Here is a 17,500-nt window from a genome sequence, read left to right on the forward strand (position 1 = left end):
CACACCATCATATATCAGGCCTTCTGAACACACACACAAACACACACACTCACACACACACACACACACACACCATCATATATCAGGCCTTCTGAACACACACACACACACACTCACACACACACACACCATCATATATCAGGCCTTCTGAACACACACACACACACACACACACACACTCACACACACACACACACACACACACACCATCATATATCAGGCCTTCTGAACACACACACACACACACACTCACACACACCATCATATAACAGGCCTTCTGAACACACACACACACACTCACACACACACACACACACACCAACAAATATCAGGCCTTCTGAACACACACACACACACACACACACACACACTCACACACACACACCATCATATATCAGGCCTTCTGAACACACACACACACACACTCCATCATATATCAGGCCTTCTGAACACACACCATCATCTCTCTCTCTCTCTCTCTCTCTCTCTCTCTCTCTCTCTCTCTCAGCAGAGAGGAGCAGCGCTTCTCTAATTTTACATGCAAGTGTAGCCGAAATCACAGATATTGTCTTTATCTTGTGTGTATTTGATTTCATCAGTTTTGTGCAGATTTTTTGTCTTAATGGGTCGCAGTCACTATTTCATATTCATTCCGTTGTTTGACAACAGACAGACACAGTAAAATATACCAATGAAAACAGTTTTATTGAGAATTTAGCTTCATCAAAATGGGCACAGAGAGAGACAAACTAATGTAATAATAAATAATAAATGTACATTTAGCATTTTCAGAACAGCTGCCCCGTCATGCAAACATCTAAACATGTTTGTTGTAGTAAATTGCTCAGTGCAAAGAAAGAGAAGTAATGGGAACCTGGTATTTCTTTGTTCTTTCTTCATGTGTCTAATAGACATGAACAAGTTCTTTGAAAAACATCTATGACCTTTGTAACATCTCGTCTTCATGCTCTGTTGACTATGGTTTCAATAATAAACATACATTTGCATAAAGCATCCATATTTATCCATGCCCATAATGATTAGAGTATTACAAACTTGAAAAGTATTAATTTAAGGTACATTTAGAACAAATAAAAAATGTGGGATTAATTGTGATTAATCGCGAGTTAACTCATGAAAATCATGTGATTAATCGTGAGTTAACTCATGACAATCGTGTGATTAATCGCGAGTTAACTCATGAAAATCATGTGATTAATCGTGAGCTAACTCATGACAATCGTGTGATTAATCGCGAGTTAACCCATGGAAAAAATCATGTGATTAATCGTGAGTTAACTCATGACAATTGTGTGATTAATCGCGAGTTAACCCATGACAATCGTGTGATTAATTGCGAGTTAACCCATGACAATCATGTGATTAATCGCGAGTTAACTCATGACAATCGTGTGATTAATCGCGAGTTAACTCATGACAATCATGTGATTAAACGCGAGTTAACCCATGACAATCGTGTGATTAATTGCGAGTTAACCCATGACAATCGTGTGATTAATTGCGAGTTAACCCATGACAATCATGTGATTAATCGCGAGTTAACTCATGACAATCATGTGATTAAACGCGAGTTAACCCATGACAATCATGTGATTAATCGCGAGTTAACCCATGACAATCGTGTGATTAATTGCGAGTTAACCCATGACAATCATGTGATTAATCGCGAGTTAACTCATGACAATCATGTGATTAAACGCGAGTTAACCCATGACAATCATGTGATTAATCGCGAGTTAACCCATGACAATCGTGTGATTAATCGCGAGTTAACTCATGAAAATCATGTGATTAATCGTGAGCTAACTCATGACAATCGTGTGATTAATCGCGAGTTAACCCATGGAAAAAATCATGTGATTAATCGTGAGTTAACTCATGACAATTGTGTGATTAATCGCGAGTTAACCCATGACAATCGTGTGATTAATTGCGAGTTAACCCATGACAATCATGTGATTAATCACGAGTTAACTCATGACAATCATGTGATTAAACGCGAGTTAACCCATGACAATCATGTGATTAATCGCGAGTTAACCCATGACAATCGTGTGATTAATTGCGAGTTAACCCATGACAATCATGTGATTAATCGCGAGTTAACTCATGACAATCATGTGATTAAACGCGAGTTAACCCATGACAATCATGTGATTAATCGCGAGTTAACCCATGACAATCGTGTGATTAATTGCAAGTTAACTCATGACAATCATGTGATTAATCGCGAGTTAACCCATGACAATCGTGTGATTAATTGCGAGTTAACCCATGACAATCGTGTGATTAATCGCGAGTTAACCCATGACAATCGTGTGATTAATTGCGAGTTAACCCATGACAATCATGTGATTAATCGCGAGTTAACTCATGACAATCATGTGATTAAACGCGAGTTAACCCATGACAATCATGTGATTAATCGCGAGTTAACCCATGACAATCGTGTGATTAATTGCGAGTTAACCCATGACAATCATGTGATTAATCGCGAGTTAACTCATGACAATCATGTGATTAATCGCGAGTTAACCCATGACAATCGTGTGATTAATTGCGAGTTAACCCATGACAATCATGTGATTAATCGCGAGTTAACTCATGACAATCATGTGATTAAACGCGAGTTAACCCATGACAATCATGTGATTAATCGCGAGTTAACCCATGACAATCGTGTGATTAATTGCGAGTTAACCCATGACAATCATGTGATTAATCGCGAGTTAACTCATGACAATCATGTGATTAAACGCGAGTTAACCCATGACAATCATGTGATTAATTGCAAGTTAACTCATGACAATCATGTGATTAATTGCAAGTTAACTCATGACAATCATGTGATTAATTGCAAGTTAACTCATGACAATCATGTGATTAATTGCAAGTTAACTCATGACAATCATGTGATTAATTGCAAGTTAACTCATGACAATCATGTGATTAATCGCAAGTTAACCCATGTCAACCGTGTGATTAATCGCGAGTTAACTCATGACAATCATGTGATTAATCGCGAGTTAACCCATGACAATCGTGTGATTAATTGCGAGTTAACCCATGACAATCATGTGATTAATCGCGAGTTAACTCATGACAATCATGTGATTAAACGCGAGTTAACCCATGACAATCATGTGATTAATCGCGAGTTAACCCATGACAATCGTGTGATTAATTGCGAGTTAACCCATGACAATCATGTGATTAATCGCGAGTTAACTCATGACAATCATGTGATTAAACGCGAGTTAACCCATGACAATCATGTGATTAATTGCAAGTTAACTCATGACAATCATGTGATTAATTGCAAGTTAACTCATGACAATCATGTGATTAATTGCAAGTTAACTCATGACAATCATGTGATTAATCGCAAGTTAACCCATGTCAACCGTGTGATTAATTGCAAGTTAACTCATGACAATCATGTGATTAATTGCAAGTTAACTCACGACAATCATGTGATTAATCGCAAGTTAACCCATGTCAACCGTGTGATTAATCGCGAGTTAACCCATGAAAAAAATCATGTGATTAATCGTGAGTTAACTCATGACAATCGTGTGATTAATCGCGAGTTAACCCATGACAATCATGTGATTAATCGTGAGTTAACTCATGACAATCGTGTGATTAATCGCGAGTTAACCCATGACAATCGTGTGATTAATTGCACGTGATTAATATATGGTAATATAACTATTGTGCATGTCAAAAAACAAAAAATTAGTAGGCTATTCAATAAATATCATAAAAAAATATTTTATAACTTTTTAGAATTTAGAATGAGCTTTAATGTCTACACACACGAGGAGTTTCCAGTGCAGGAAAAAAGGAAATAAAACATAAATATAACATCATAATATTTAAATAGATCAAATAGAATAATACTTATTTTATGGTACAATTGTAAAAGTACAATCCTAACAATTACGTCTTAATTTCTTCATTTTCAAACATTAAACCATTTGTTTAGTTCCAGCAAGTAAAGTGTGTTTGTTTGAGAGTGAAGCGCAGCAGTGTGTTAATTTACACACGTGCAGATCATGATCCAGAGCTTCAGAACAACACACACACACGCTCACTCACACATGCGCTCATACACACACACGCTCACGCACACACACGCTCACTCACGCACGCACGCACACACACAGCCCCTATCCGTAAACCTGCCCTTCACACACACACATCGCGATACTGATTTTATTTGTATTAATTGCGCAGCTTTAATCTGAACACGAGCACATCACGACCCCGCTGTTAAACATGTTCATGAACTCACGATAGTTCCCGGCGCTCCCACTCGTCCCTGAGGACCGTCTGGACCCGGCAGACCCTGTGGAGGACCAAACACACATGATCACACACATATACACACACACACACACACACACACAGCTGACGGACAGTTACCCGGGATCCTGGAGGCCCTTCACGTCCCGGAGAGCCCGGAGAACCAGGAACACCCTGCAGGAACACACACACAAGGTCAGCGCATCAACACACACACACACGAGGTCAGCGCATTGACATGCGAACACACACACACTTGACATGAGGAGTGTGTGGTTTACCTGCAAGCCTGGAGGACCGGCGTCTCCCTTCTGCCCCGTCTCGCCCGCAGCGCCCTGAACACACACACACACACACATCATCATATATCAGGCCTTCTGAACACACACCATCATATATCAGGCCTTCTGAACACACACCATCATATATCAGGCCTTCTGAACACACACCATCATATATCAGGCCTTCTGAACACACACCATCATATATCAGGCCTTCTGAACACACACCATCATATATCAGGCCTTCTGAACACACACACACACACACCATCATATATCAGGCCTTCTGAACACACACGCCTTCTGACTCTCTCTGGTCTCGGTCTCGACTTGGACTCGACTCTCTCTAGTCTTGGTCTCGACTCGGACTCGACTCTCTCTGGTCTCGGTCTCGACTCGGACTCGACTCTCTCTGGTCTCGGTCTCGACTCGGACTCGACTCGACTCTCTCTGGTCTCGGTCTCGACTCGGACTCGACTCTCTCTGGTCTCGGTCTCGACTCGGACTCGACTCGACTCTCTCTGGTCTCGGTCTCGACTCGGACTCGACTCTCTCTGGTCTCGGTCTCGACTCGGACTCGACTCTCTCTGGTCTCGGTCTCGACTCGGACTCGACTCGACTCTCTCTGGTCTCGGTCTCGACTCGGACTCGACTCTCTCTGGTCTCGGTCTCGACTCGGACTCGACTCGACTCTCTCTGGTCTCGGTCTCGACTCGGACTCGACTCGACTCTCTCTGGTCTCGGTCTCGACTCGGACTCGACTCTCTCTGGTCTTGGTCTCGACTCGGACTCGACTCTCTCTGGTCTCGGTCTCGACTCGGACTCGACTTTCTCTGGTCTCGGTCTCGACTCGGACTCGACTCGACTCTCTCTGGTCTCGGTCTCGACTCGGACTCAACTCTCTCTGGTCTCGGTCTCGACTCTCTCTGGTCTCGGTCTCGACTCAGACTCAACCCTCTCTGGTCTCGACTACGGTCTCGACTCTCTCTGGTCTCGGTCTCGACTCGGACTCGACTCTCTCTGGTCTCGGTCTCGACTCGGACTCGACTCTCTCTGGTCTCGGTCTCGACTCGGACTCGACTCTCTCTGGTCTCGGTCTCGACCCTCTCTGGTCTCGACTCCGGTCTCGGCCCTCTCTGGTCTCTGTCTTTTTTACCGCTCACATTTACCATTTCAGTGTATTCAGTGTGTGTGTGGAGTGGGTGCGGTCTGACTCTGGGACTGTGAGGGTCTCTGAGGACATCATTACTGACCCCCTGTCCTTTGTCAGGGCAACAGCCACATACGGTGGCCACAGCCACACGCTAACATCCACAGGTGCTCGGCCAACTCTCCTGGACCTTCACCAACATCATCAGAAACAACACTGGATTGGACTGAAACTTCAGGGGAAACTTGCGTCTCTCTCCTCTGCTGATCACTCTGTTTCTCACTCTTTTCTTAAGAATACTGCACTCAGTGAGGACATTGTTATTTTTACAGTAAAAGCCAGACTACAAGTTCTTCCAACCAGACTCAACCTTTCTATCTGGTTTCCTACGACTCCGGTTCCTCACTGTCTGCATCACACTACAGGACAGATCACTGACACTCACACACATCCTGAACGCCTGCCATGCCTATAGAGGAATGTACATCGCACGCCATGACAGAATAGTGGATCTTATAGTGAAGGACATATCCAGCCATTTCTCATCTTCAGTAAAAATGTACAAACATTCTTGTGTAAAATCATCCATGTTTCAGAACTGTAATAACTCTTTATAACTGTAATAACCTTTTCTCATGTGTCTGCTAATACACCGGATGTTGTTGTGGTTAATGAGGAGAGCAGTGAGGTGTTCGTTGTGGAGGCTGCATGTTCTTTTGACTCTAGTATGGAGGAAGCCTTTATGACTAAGATTATTAAATATCAACCACTCCTAAACATCATCTCAGAATTAGGTTATCGGAGCCGACTACTTGTGTTCATATGTGGCAGCTTAGGACACACACACAGGCTGGTTGTAAGAGGGCTTCAACAACTTGGGATGCCAAAAAAGATGGCTAAAAGGCTAGCAAAGTACTGCACGCTGTCTGCTATTATAGGCAGCCGTCATATCTGGCGGAGACGCTGCTACTTGTATCCATAAGAACTGAGAGACGCTAAATATTGTGTAGATCTGCTGTATGCCACTGGGCCATGATTATGTACATGCATTTGACTGCATCTATAGTATTTATGTCCCTGTAAATCATTTATTTTAAGTGGACTTAAATAAATAGTTAAAATGTGTGTGTGTGTGTGTGTGTGTGTGTGTGTGTGCAGTGAGTTACTGAAGGGCCTCTGATGGAGCGTCCGCTGGGCCCCGGAGGACCGGGAGGCCCCTGAGCTCCTGGAACACCAGCGTCCCCGACCGGACCAACCGGACCCTGCAGACACACAACATCTGTGCTCATCTACTCCTATCACAGTCTCTGTGAAATGTTAGTGAGTAAGGTGGATTGTGGGTAATTCAGTACCACAGGACCGGGTTCCCCTCGATCTCCTCTGGCTCCTCTGGTACCAGAACCTCCCTGCCACACACACACACACACACACACACACACACACACACACACACACACACACACACAGTCAGTGACTGATGTCTGAGATGATGGTGATGATGATGATGATGACGAAGGGCTCGTACCGGGGGCCCGGGGGGGCCGGGGGGGCCCTTGCTGTCCTGAGTGCAGGTACAGGCGCGCGGGAGAGATGGACACTCGGATTCCTTCCTCTGAAACACACACACACACACACACACACACACACACACACACACACACACAGGTCAAGCTTGTGTGTCGCTTGTGCGTTCAAATCATTTAAATGAAACAATGAATCAATTCATAGGACAGATTCAATGATTTGTTTGTATCATCACTCGGAACGGTTCACATAAGTGTTTTTAGTTCATATTTTAAATGCTTTAGTTCAAATACGTCAGGTCAGGTAAATAAATCAGAGATCCCTCAACTATTGAAATAAAAGTGAGGTGAAATAAAATATAATATTAGATCGATTCAAGCGTAAAAAATGCTAACAAAAATTAGTCATGCCGCTTTGGCGAATAATTAAGTGTAGGTTTTAATACTAAATAACTAGAACTGAAATAAATAAAAATAAATGAAAGCTAAATAGAAAAGGAAATAAAAAAAAATTTGTAAAAAGGATAAAAGCACATAACAATAATATTAAAATAAATAAAATTACAATAACAGCTAATAAAAAATATGAACTATTATAAAACAGTATATAAAAATATATCATATATAACACTGCCATTAAGATTACCGTAAACATGCTAAATATTATTAAATGGAAGAAATATTAACTTAAAATTTCAGCTGTATTTTTACCTCTACATTTTAATCTACTCGACGGCCAAGATGTTTGCACACACAGTCACACACACACTCACACACACACGCTCACGCACACACACACACTTGCACACATAGGCACACACGCACGCACGCACACACACACGCACACACACACTTGCACACATAGGCACACACACACACACACACACACACACACACACATGCTCAAACACACACACGCTCAAACACACACACACGCTCAAACACACACACACGCTCACACACACACAGTCACACACACGCTCACACACACACGCTCAGGCACACACAGTCACACACACACACGCTCACGCACACACAGTCACACACACACACACACTTGCACACATAGGCACACACGCACGCACACACACACGCTCACGCACACACACACTTGCACACATAGGCACACACACACACACTCACCAGGCTGGGCAGCTCGCAGCATTTGTCCCGTCGAGCCCATGACGTACTGCACACGATATCAAAGGACTGCAGCTGAAACTAAACACACACACACACAGATGTGGGACATGTTATTCTAACCATGAACTGCATTTATGCATGACTTTCCCTTTGATCTCCCACACACACACACACACACGGTACCGGAGCAGAGTTGTCTTTGGAGCCTCGGGATCGAACCATCCGGCCGAGCACCTCGACCCCGTCAGTGCTGATGTTCCTGGCTGCGTTCACAGGCTTCTCTCCCGCTGACGTACAGTCCACCATCACCACAGCCGAGGTCGTGCTCACTGCGATGTGCAGCTGCGCTCACACACACACACGCACACACACACACACACACACCTCTGAATTATGCCGCATTAGACAACAGGACTTTCACAGACTGAATCTCCTGCGCTTTGTGATTCTGACCTTGTGGAAACTGCCATAGAAGAGTTTCTGGATTTCCGCTCCCTCAAATGTCACCGTCTGAAAATCGCCCTTATAATCGGTGTTGAAAAAAGTCAGAGTCTTTCCTGCATCTGTGAAGAGAAGTGAACTGACCTCACATGAAGCGAAACGAGATCTGCATTTCATTTCAAAAGCACATTTTTATATTGATGCACCAGTTCATGCCTTCCCTGAGAATCGAACCCTTGACCTTGTGTTGCTGCTGGCGTGTTACTCACTGTCCAGAATGACTCCCACTAATGGCTCATTGTTGTTGTTGAGGATTTCCCACAATGCAAAGGGCTCCTGTGGGGTTTCCGGGAGCAGCCGGAACAGAAGGGTGATGGTGTAGTCTGACGGCAGACCCTCCGGGTGAATGAACCTGGGAGAGAGTTTAGTCGGATTTCATTTCACAACAACATCTCCAGCTCTGTGTGTTTTTACGGTTCGGCAAGTATGAGTGTGAGTATGAGTGTGTGTGGTGAGTATGAGCGTGTGTGGTGAGTATGAGCGTGTGTGGTGAGTATGAGTGTGAGTATGAGTGTGTGTGGTGAGTATGAGCGTGTGTGGTGAGTATGAGCGTGTGTGGTGAGTATGAGTGTGAGTATGAGTGTGTGTGGTGAGTATGAGTGTGTGTGGTGAGTATGAGTGTGTGTGGTGAGTATGAGCGTGTGTGGTGAGTATGAGCGTGTGTGGTGAGTATGAGTGTGAGTATGAGTGTGTGTGGTGAGTATGAGTGTGTGTGGTGAGTATGAGCGTGTGTGGTGAGTATGAGCGTGTGTGGTGAGTATGAGTGTGAGTATGAGTGTGTGTGGTGAGTATGAGTGTGTGTGGTGAGTATGAGCGTGTGTGGTGAGTATGAGCGTGTGTGGTGAGTATGAGTGTGAGTATGAGTGTGAGTATGAGCGTGTGTGGTAAGTATGAGTGTGAGTATGAGCATGAGCGTGAGTATGAGTGTGTGTGGTGAGTATGAGCATGAGCGTGAGTATGAGTGTGTGTGGTGAGTATGAGCGTGAGTATGAGCGTGAGTATGAGTGTGTGTGGTGAGTATGAGTGTGAGAATGAGCATGAGCATGAGCGTGAGTATGAGTGTGTGTGGTGAGTATGAGCGTGAGTATGAGCGTGAGTATGAGTGTGTGTGGTGAGTATGAGTGTGTGTGGTGAGTATGAGTGTGTGTGGTGAGTATGAGCGTGTGTGGTCACTATGAGCGTGTGTGGTGAGTATGAGCGTGAGTATGAGCGTGTGTGGTGAGTATGAGCGTGAGTATGAGCGTGTGTGGTGAGTATGAGCGTGAGTATGAGTGTGTGTGGTGAGTATGAGTGTGTGTGGTGAGTATGAGTGTGTGTGGTGAGTATGAGCGTGTGTGGTCACTATGAGCGTGTGTGGTGAGTATGAGCGTGAGTATGAGCGTGTGTGGTGAGTATGAGCGTGAGTATGAGCGTGTGTGGTGAGTATGAGCGTGAGTATGAGTGTGTGTGGTGAGTATGAGTGTGTGTGGTGAGTATGAGTGTGTGTGGTGAGTATGAGTGTGTGTGGTGAGTATGAGCGTGAGTATGAGCGTGTGTGGTCAGTATGAGAATGAGTATGAGCGTGAGTATGAGCGTGAGTATGAGCGTGAGTATGAGCATGAGCGTGAGTATGAGTGTGTGTGGTGAGTATGAGTGTGTGTGGTGAGTATGAGTGTGTGTGGTGAGTATGAGAATGAGCATGAGTATGAGTGTGTGTGGTGAGTATGAGCGTGAGTATGAGCGTGAGTATGAGTGTGTGTGGTGAGTATGAGTGTGTGTGGTGAGTATGAGTGTGAGAATGAGCATGAGCATGAGCTTGAGTATGAGTGTGTGTGGTGAGTATGAGCGTGAGTATGAGCGTGAGTATGAGCGTGTGTGGTGAGTATGAGCGTGTGTGGTCACTATGAGCGTGTGTGGTGAGTATGAGCGTGAGTATGAGCGTGAGTATGAGCGTGAGTATGAGCGTGAGTATGAGCGTGAGTATGAGTGTGTGTGGTGAGTATGAGCGTGTGTGGTGAGTATGAGTGTGAGAATGAGCATGAGCATGAGCTTGAGTATGAGTGTGTGTGGTGAGTATGAGCGTGAGTATGAGCGTGAGTATGAGTGTGAGTATGAGTGTGTGTGGTGAGTATGAGTGTGTGTGGTGAGTATGAGTGTGTGTGGTGAGTATGAGCGTGTGTGGTCACTATGAGCGTGTGTGGTGAGTATGAGCGTGAGTATGAGCGTGAGTATGAGCGTGAGTATGAGAATGAGTATGAGCGTGAGTATGAGCGTGAGTATGAGCGTGAGTATGAGCATGAGCGTGAGTATGAGTGTGTGTGGTGAGTATGAGTGTGTGTGGTGAGTATGAGTGTGAGAATGAGCATGAGCGTGAGCTTGAGTATGAGTGTGTGTGGTGAGTATGAGCGTGAGTATGAGCGTGAGTATGAGTGTGAGTATGAGTGTGTGTGGTGAGTATGAGTGTGTGTGGTGAGTATGAGTGTGTGTGGTGAGTATGAGCGTGTGTGGTCACTATGAGCGTGTGTGGTGAGTATGAGCGTGAGTATGAGCGTGAGTATGAGCGTGAGTATGAGAATGAGTATGAGCGTGAGTATGAGCGTGAGTATGAGCGTGAGTATGAGCATGAGCGTGAGTATGAGTGTGTGTGGTGAGTATGAGTGTGTGTGGTGAGTATGAGTGTGAGAATGAGCATGAGCGTGAGTATGAGTGTGTGTGGTGAGTATGAGTGTGTGTGGTGAGTATGAGTGTGAGAATGAGCATGAGCGTGAGTATGAGTGTGTGTGGTGAGTATGAGCGTGAGTATGAGCGTGAGTATGAGTGTGTGTGGTGAGTATGAGCGTGAGTATGAGCGTGAGTATGAGTGTGTGTGGTGAGTATGAGTGTGTGTGGTGAGTATGAGTGTGTGTGGTGAGTATGAGTGTGAGAATGAGCATGAGCATGAGCTTGAGTATGAGTGTGTGTGGTGAGTATGAGCGTGAGTATGAGCGTGAGTATGAGCGTGTGTGGTGAGTATGAGCGTGAGTATGAGCGTGAGTATGAGCGTGAGTATGAGTGTGTGTGGTGAGTATGAGCGTGAGTATGAGCGTGAGTATGAGCGTGAGTATGAGTGTGTGTGGTGAGTATGAGTGTGTGTGGTGAGTATGAGTGTGTGTGGTGAGTATGAGTGTGAGTATGAGCGTGAGTATGAGCGTGTGTGGTGAGTATGAGCGTGAGTATGAGCGTGAGTATGAGTGTGTGTGGTGAGTATGAGCGTGTGTGGTGAGTATGAGTGTGTGTGGTGAGTATGAGTGTGTGTGGTGAGTATGAGTGTGTGTGGTGAGTATGAGTGTGTGTGGTGAGTATGAGTGTGTGTGGTGAGTATGAGTGTGTGTGGTGAGTATGAGCGTGAGTATGAGCGTGAGTATGAGCGTGAGTATGAGTGTGTGTGGTGAGTATGAGCGTGAGTATGAGCGTGAGTATGAGCGTGAGCATGAGCGTGTGTGGTGAGTATGAGCGTGAGTATGAGCGTGAGTATGAGCGTGAGTATGAGTGTGTGTGGTGAGTATGAGTGTGTGTGGTGAGTATGAGTGTGTGTGGTGAGTATGAGTGTGTGTGGTGAGTATGAGTGTGAGAATGAGCATGAGCATGAGCTTGAGTATGAGTGTGTGTGGTGAGTATGAGCGTGAGTATGAGCGTGAGTATGAGTGTGTGTGGTGAGTATGAGCGTGAGTATGAGTGTGTGTGGTGAGTATGAGTGTGTGTGGTGAGTATGAGTGTGAGAATGAGCATGAGCTTGAGTATGAGTGTGTGTGGTGAGTATGAGCGTGAGTATGAGCGTGAGTATGAGCGTGTGTGGTGAGTATGAGCGTGAGCATGAGCGTGAGTATGAGTGTGTGTGGTGAGTATGAGCGTGAGTATGAGCGTGAGTATGAGTGTGTGTGGTGAGTATGAGTGTGTGTGGTGAGTATGAGTGTGTGTGGTGAGTATGAGTGTGTGTGGTGAGTATGAGTGTGAGAATGAGCATGAGCATGAGCTTGAGTATGAGTGTGTGTGGTGAGTATGAGCGTGAGTATGAGCGTGAGTATGAGTGTGTGTGGTGAGTATGAGCGTGAGTATGAGTGTGTGTGGTGAGTATGAGTGTGTGTGGTGAGTATGAGTGTGTGTGGTGAGTATGAGTGTGTGTGGTGAGTATGAGTGTGTGTGGTGAGTATGAGTGTGAGAATGAGTGTGTGTGGTGAGTATGAGCATGAGCGTGAGTATGAGTGTGTGTGGTGAGTATGAGTGTGTGTGGTGAGTATGAGCATGAGCGTGAGTATGAGTGTGTGTGGTGAGTATGAGTGTGTGTGGTGAGTATGAGTGTGTGTGGTGAGTATGAGTGTGAGAATGAGTGTGTGTGGTGAGTATGAGCATGAGCTTGAGTATGAGCGTGTGTGGTGAGTATGAGCGTGAGTATGAGTGTGTGTGGTGAGTATGAGCATGAGCGTGAGTATGAGTGTGTGTGGTGAGTATGAGTGTGTGTGGTGAGTATGAGTGTGTGTGGTGAGTATGAGTGTGTGTGGTGAGTATGAGTGTGTGTGGTGAGTATGATTGTGTGTGGTGAGTATGAGTGTGAGAATGAGCATGAGCGTGAGTATGAGCGTGAGTATGAGTGTGTGTGGTGAGTATGAGTGTGTGTGGTGAGTATGAGTGTGTGTGGTGAGTATGAGTGTGTGTGGTGAGTATGAGTGTGTGTGGTGAGTATGATTGTGTGTGGTGAGTATGAGTGTGTGTGGTGAGTATGAGTGTGTGTGGTGAGTATGAGTGTGTGTGGTGAGTATGAGTGTGTGTGGTGAGTATGAGTGTGTGTGGTGAGTATGAGTGTGTGTGGTGAGTATGAGTGTGTGTGGTGAGTGTGTGTGGTGAGTATGAGTGTGTGTGGTGAGTATGAGTGTGTGTGGTGAGTATGAGCGTGAGTATGATTGTGTGTGGTGAGTATGAGTGTGTGTGGTGAGTATGAGTGTGTGTGGTGAGTATGAGTGTGTGTGGTGAGGATGAGTGTGTGTGGTGAGTATGAGTGTGTGTGGTGAGTATGAGTGAGTGTGTGTGGTGAGTATGAGTGTGTGTGGTGAGTATGAGTATGAGTGTGTGTGGTGAGTATGAGTGTGTGTGGTGAGTATGAGCGTGTGTGGTGAGTATGAGCGTGTGTAGTGAGAATGAGTGTGTGTGGTCAGCATGAGTGTGTGTGGTGAGTGTGGTGAGTATGAGTGTGTGTGGTCAGCATGAGTGTGTGTGGTGAGTATGAGTGTGTGTGGTGAGTATGAGTGTGTGTGGTGAGCATGAGTGTGTGTGGTGAGTATGAGTGTGTGTGGTCAGCATGAGTGTGTGTGGTGAGTATGAGTGTGTGTGGTGAGCATGAGTGTGTGTGGTGAGTATGAGTGTGTGTGGTGAGTATGAGTGTGTGTGGTGAGCATGAGTGTGTGTGGTGAGCATGAGTGTGTGTGGTGAGTATGAGTGTGTGTGGTGAGTATGAGTGTGTGTGGTGAGTATGAGTGTGTGTGGTGAGTATGAGTGTGTGTGGTGAGTATGAGTGTGTGTGGTGAGCATGAGTGTGTGTGGTGAGCATGAGTGTGTGTGGTGAGTATGAGTGTGTGTGGTGAGTATGAGTGTGTGTGGTGAGTATGAGTGTGTGTGGTGAGCATGAGTGTGTGTGGTGAGTATGAGTGTGTGTGGTCAGCATGAGTGTGTGTGGTGAGCATGAGCGTCACCTGGTGGGCTGTGTCAGGAGTGCGCCGCTGCCGAGTCTGAAGCTGCTGAAGCTGTTAAACGTCCCCGGCTCCATCGACACGCCGCTCACGTTACTGTACAGATGCTCCACCAGCCCGAACGTCTCCATCATCCTGAACCCTGACACACACACGGTTAACAGGACAGAATGTAAGGCTTTTTAAGACCTGAATAAATAAAATGAATATAGGCAGGGAAGACCAATATCTATAATAACATCCAAACCATCAAATGACTGTAAACATGATGATTTAACGCATGTTATTTTGTGTTTAGTACTGTCCTGAATAAGATATCTTACAAAAAAATATGTTTACATATAGTCCAGAAGACAAAAAAATAGCTGAATTTATTTTCATTTAGTTTGTTTCATTTACCTGGTAAAGTGCTGCCGCTCATGGGTACCGATGGACACGCTACAAACAACAACACAGAAACATGTCAACACACACACACACACACACGCACACGCACGCACGCACACACATACGCACACACACACGCATGAATATTGGGGATATTCAATTTAATTAATCAATGAATAATACTATTGATTAGCATTACCAAACATGGACGTTTTATTATTATTTTAATTTAATACTGTGAAGCTGCTTTGATACAATCTGTATTGTGAAAAGCGCTATACAAATATTCTTGACTTGACACACACACACACTCAAACTTACTAGCTGATGCAGCTTCACAAACGAAGGTAATCAGTTTCTCTTCAATATTTCTGAAAGCGTCCAGATCGTCCACGAAGAACACGTGTCTCTCGCTGGGTTTGCTGGCGATACTCACCAGCTCGCCATAATCAGCATCGGCAAACCCGATGGCAAACACCACATAACCTGCAAAAGCACACGCTATATGAGACATGCACGTTTGAAGAGTTCAGCGTGTAAGAAAGGCCTCGGCGCCGCACCTTCTGTCTGGATCTCCTGGGAGACGCGGAGCACGTCGTCTTGGGAACGCCCGTCCGTCAGCACCACCAGCACTTTAGGCACGCCCCTTCTGGCCCCGCCCACCTCCGTCATCACCGACGCCTTCACGTGCTGCATGGCCCTGCCTGAGGTCAGGGGTCAGAGGTCACACACACTCACCAGCATCAGTGTGTTACCGCAGAGCGGATGAGTGTGTGAGGGTTTGTCTTTGCCTGTCTTTGTGTTTCCTCCTTTATATGAGATCCTCTGAATGGCGTCCAGAAGACTTTCTTTATTAAGATGCGAGCTGAGCTTGAACTCGGTGCGAGCGTCGTCACTGAACTGAGCGATGGCCACCTGAGACACACACACACACACACACACACACGCGCACACACACACACACACACACACATCGGATCTGACTCCCTCAATCATAATCGGATTGAATCGTGAGGTGCATGTTCATGGTCATAACACAATAATCATATGAATTACTTTTATGATGTTTTCCATTTGGATATATATTTAGACAGGATCAAACAATAGGGTTCTTTAGTAACTAAATTATTGATTTTATTCATCAGTGTGTGTTCCTCACCTGAGTGTGTTCCTCACCTGAGTGTGTGTTCCTCACCTGAGTGTGTGTTCCTCACCTGAGTGTGTGTTCCTCACCTGAGTGTGTGTTCCTCACCTGAGTGTGTGTTCCTCACCTGAGAGTGTGTTCCTCACCTGAGTGTGTGTTCCTCACCTGAGTGTGTGTTCCTCACCTGAGTGTGTGTTCCTCACCTGAGAGTGTGTTCCTCACCTGAGTGTGTGTTCCTCACCTGAGAGTGTGTTCCTCACCTGAGAGTGTGTTCCTCACCTGAGTGTGTGTTCCTCACCTGAGAGTGTGTTCCTCACCTGAGTGTGTGTTCCTCACCTGAGAGTGTGTTCCTCACCTGAGTGTGTGTTCTTCACCTGAGTGTGTGTTCCTCACCTGAGTGTGTGTTCCTCACCTGAGAGTGTGTTCCTCACCTGAGTGTGTGTTCCTCACCTGAGTGTGTGTTCCTCACCTGAGTGTGTTCCTCACCTGAGTGTGTGTTCTTCACCTGAGTGTGTGTTCCTCACCTGAGTGTGTGTTCTTCACCTGAGTGTGTGTTCCTCACCTGAGAGTGTGTTCCTCACCTGAGTGTGTGTTCTTCACCTGAGTGTGTGTTCCTCACCTGAGAGTGTGTTCCTCACCTGAGTGTGTTCCTCACCTGAGTGTGTGTTCCTCACCTGAGTGTGTGTTCCTCACCTGAGTGTGTTCCTCACCTGAGTGTGTGTTCCTCACCTGAGAGTGTGTTCCTCACCTGAGTGTGTGTTCTTCACCTGAGTGTGTGTTCCTCACCTGAGTGTGTGTTCCTCACCTGAGTGTGTGTTCCTCACCTGAGAGTGTGTTCCTCACCTGAGTGTGTGTTCCTCACCTGAGAGTGTGTTCCTCACCTGAGTGTGTGTTCCTCACCTGAGTGTGTGTTCCTCACCTGAGAGTGTGTTCCTCACCTGAGTGTGTGTTCCTCACCTGAGAGTGTGTTCCTCACCTGAGTGTGTGTTCCTCACCTGAGTGTGTGTTCCTCACCTGAGTGTGTGTTCTTCACCTGAGTGTGTGTTCCTCACCTGAGTGTGTGTTCCTCACCTGAGTGTGTTCTTCACCTGAGTGTGTGTTCCTCACCTGAGTGTGTGTTCCTCACCTGAGTGTGTGTTCCTTACCTGAGTGTGTGTTCCTCACCTGAGAGTGTGTTCCTCACCTGAGTGTGTTCCTCACCTGAGTGTGTGTTCCTCACCTGAGTGTGTGTTCCTCACCTGAGAGTGTGTTCCTCACCTGAGTGTGTGTTCCTCACCTGAGAGTGTGTTCCTCACCTGAGTGTGTGTTCCTCACCTGAGTGTGTGTTCCTCACCTGAGTGTGT

At 45.8% G+C, this 17,500-nt stretch overlaps 1 protein-coding gene across 3 annotated transcripts in view; it reads right to left on the reverse strand.

The window, feature by feature from the left end:
- Window positions 1-17,500, reverse strand: part of col14a1b (collagen, type XIV, alpha 1b) — an 87,586-nt gene that overhangs the window by 6,061 nt on the left and 64,025 nt on the right. For all 3 annotated transcript variants that reach the window (XM_079592076.1, XM_079592075.1, XM_079592074.1), the window contains 15 exons: window positions 15,805-15,928; window positions 15,574-15,717; window positions 15,335-15,499; window positions 15,026-15,064; window positions 14,630-14,768; window positions 9,137-9,279; window positions 8,880-8,989; window positions 8,610-8,768; window positions 8,427-8,504; window positions 7,286-7,372; window positions 7,113-7,166; window positions 6,927-7,022; window positions 4,611-4,664; window positions 4,450-4,503; window positions 4,319-4,372 (listed from right to left, as the gene is read on the reverse strand). In XM_079592076.1, the coding sequence (XP_079448202.1) occupies window positions 4,319-4,372; window positions 4,450-4,503; window positions 4,611-4,664; window positions 6,927-7,022; window positions 7,113-7,166; window positions 7,286-7,372; window positions 8,427-8,504; window positions 8,610-8,768; window positions 8,880-8,989; window positions 9,137-9,279; window positions 14,630-14,768; window positions 15,026-15,064; window positions 15,335-15,499; window positions 15,574-15,717; window positions 15,805-15,928 (1,500 nt within the window). The remainder of the gene's footprint in view (window positions 1-4,318; window positions 4,373-4,449; window positions 4,504-4,610; window positions 4,665-6,926; window positions 7,023-7,112; window positions 7,167-7,285; window positions 7,373-8,426; window positions 8,505-8,609; window positions 8,769-8,879; window positions 8,990-9,136; window positions 9,280-14,629; window positions 14,769-15,025; window positions 15,065-15,334; window positions 15,500-15,573; window positions 15,718-15,804; window positions 15,929-17,500) is intronic.

This window comes from Phoxinus phoxinus, assembly GCF_949152265.1.
Source record: "Phoxinus phoxinus genome assembly, chromosome: 19".
Classification (NCBI taxonomy): domain Eukaryota; kingdom Metazoa; phylum Chordata; class Actinopteri; order Cypriniformes; family Leuciscidae; genus Phoxinus; species Phoxinus phoxinus.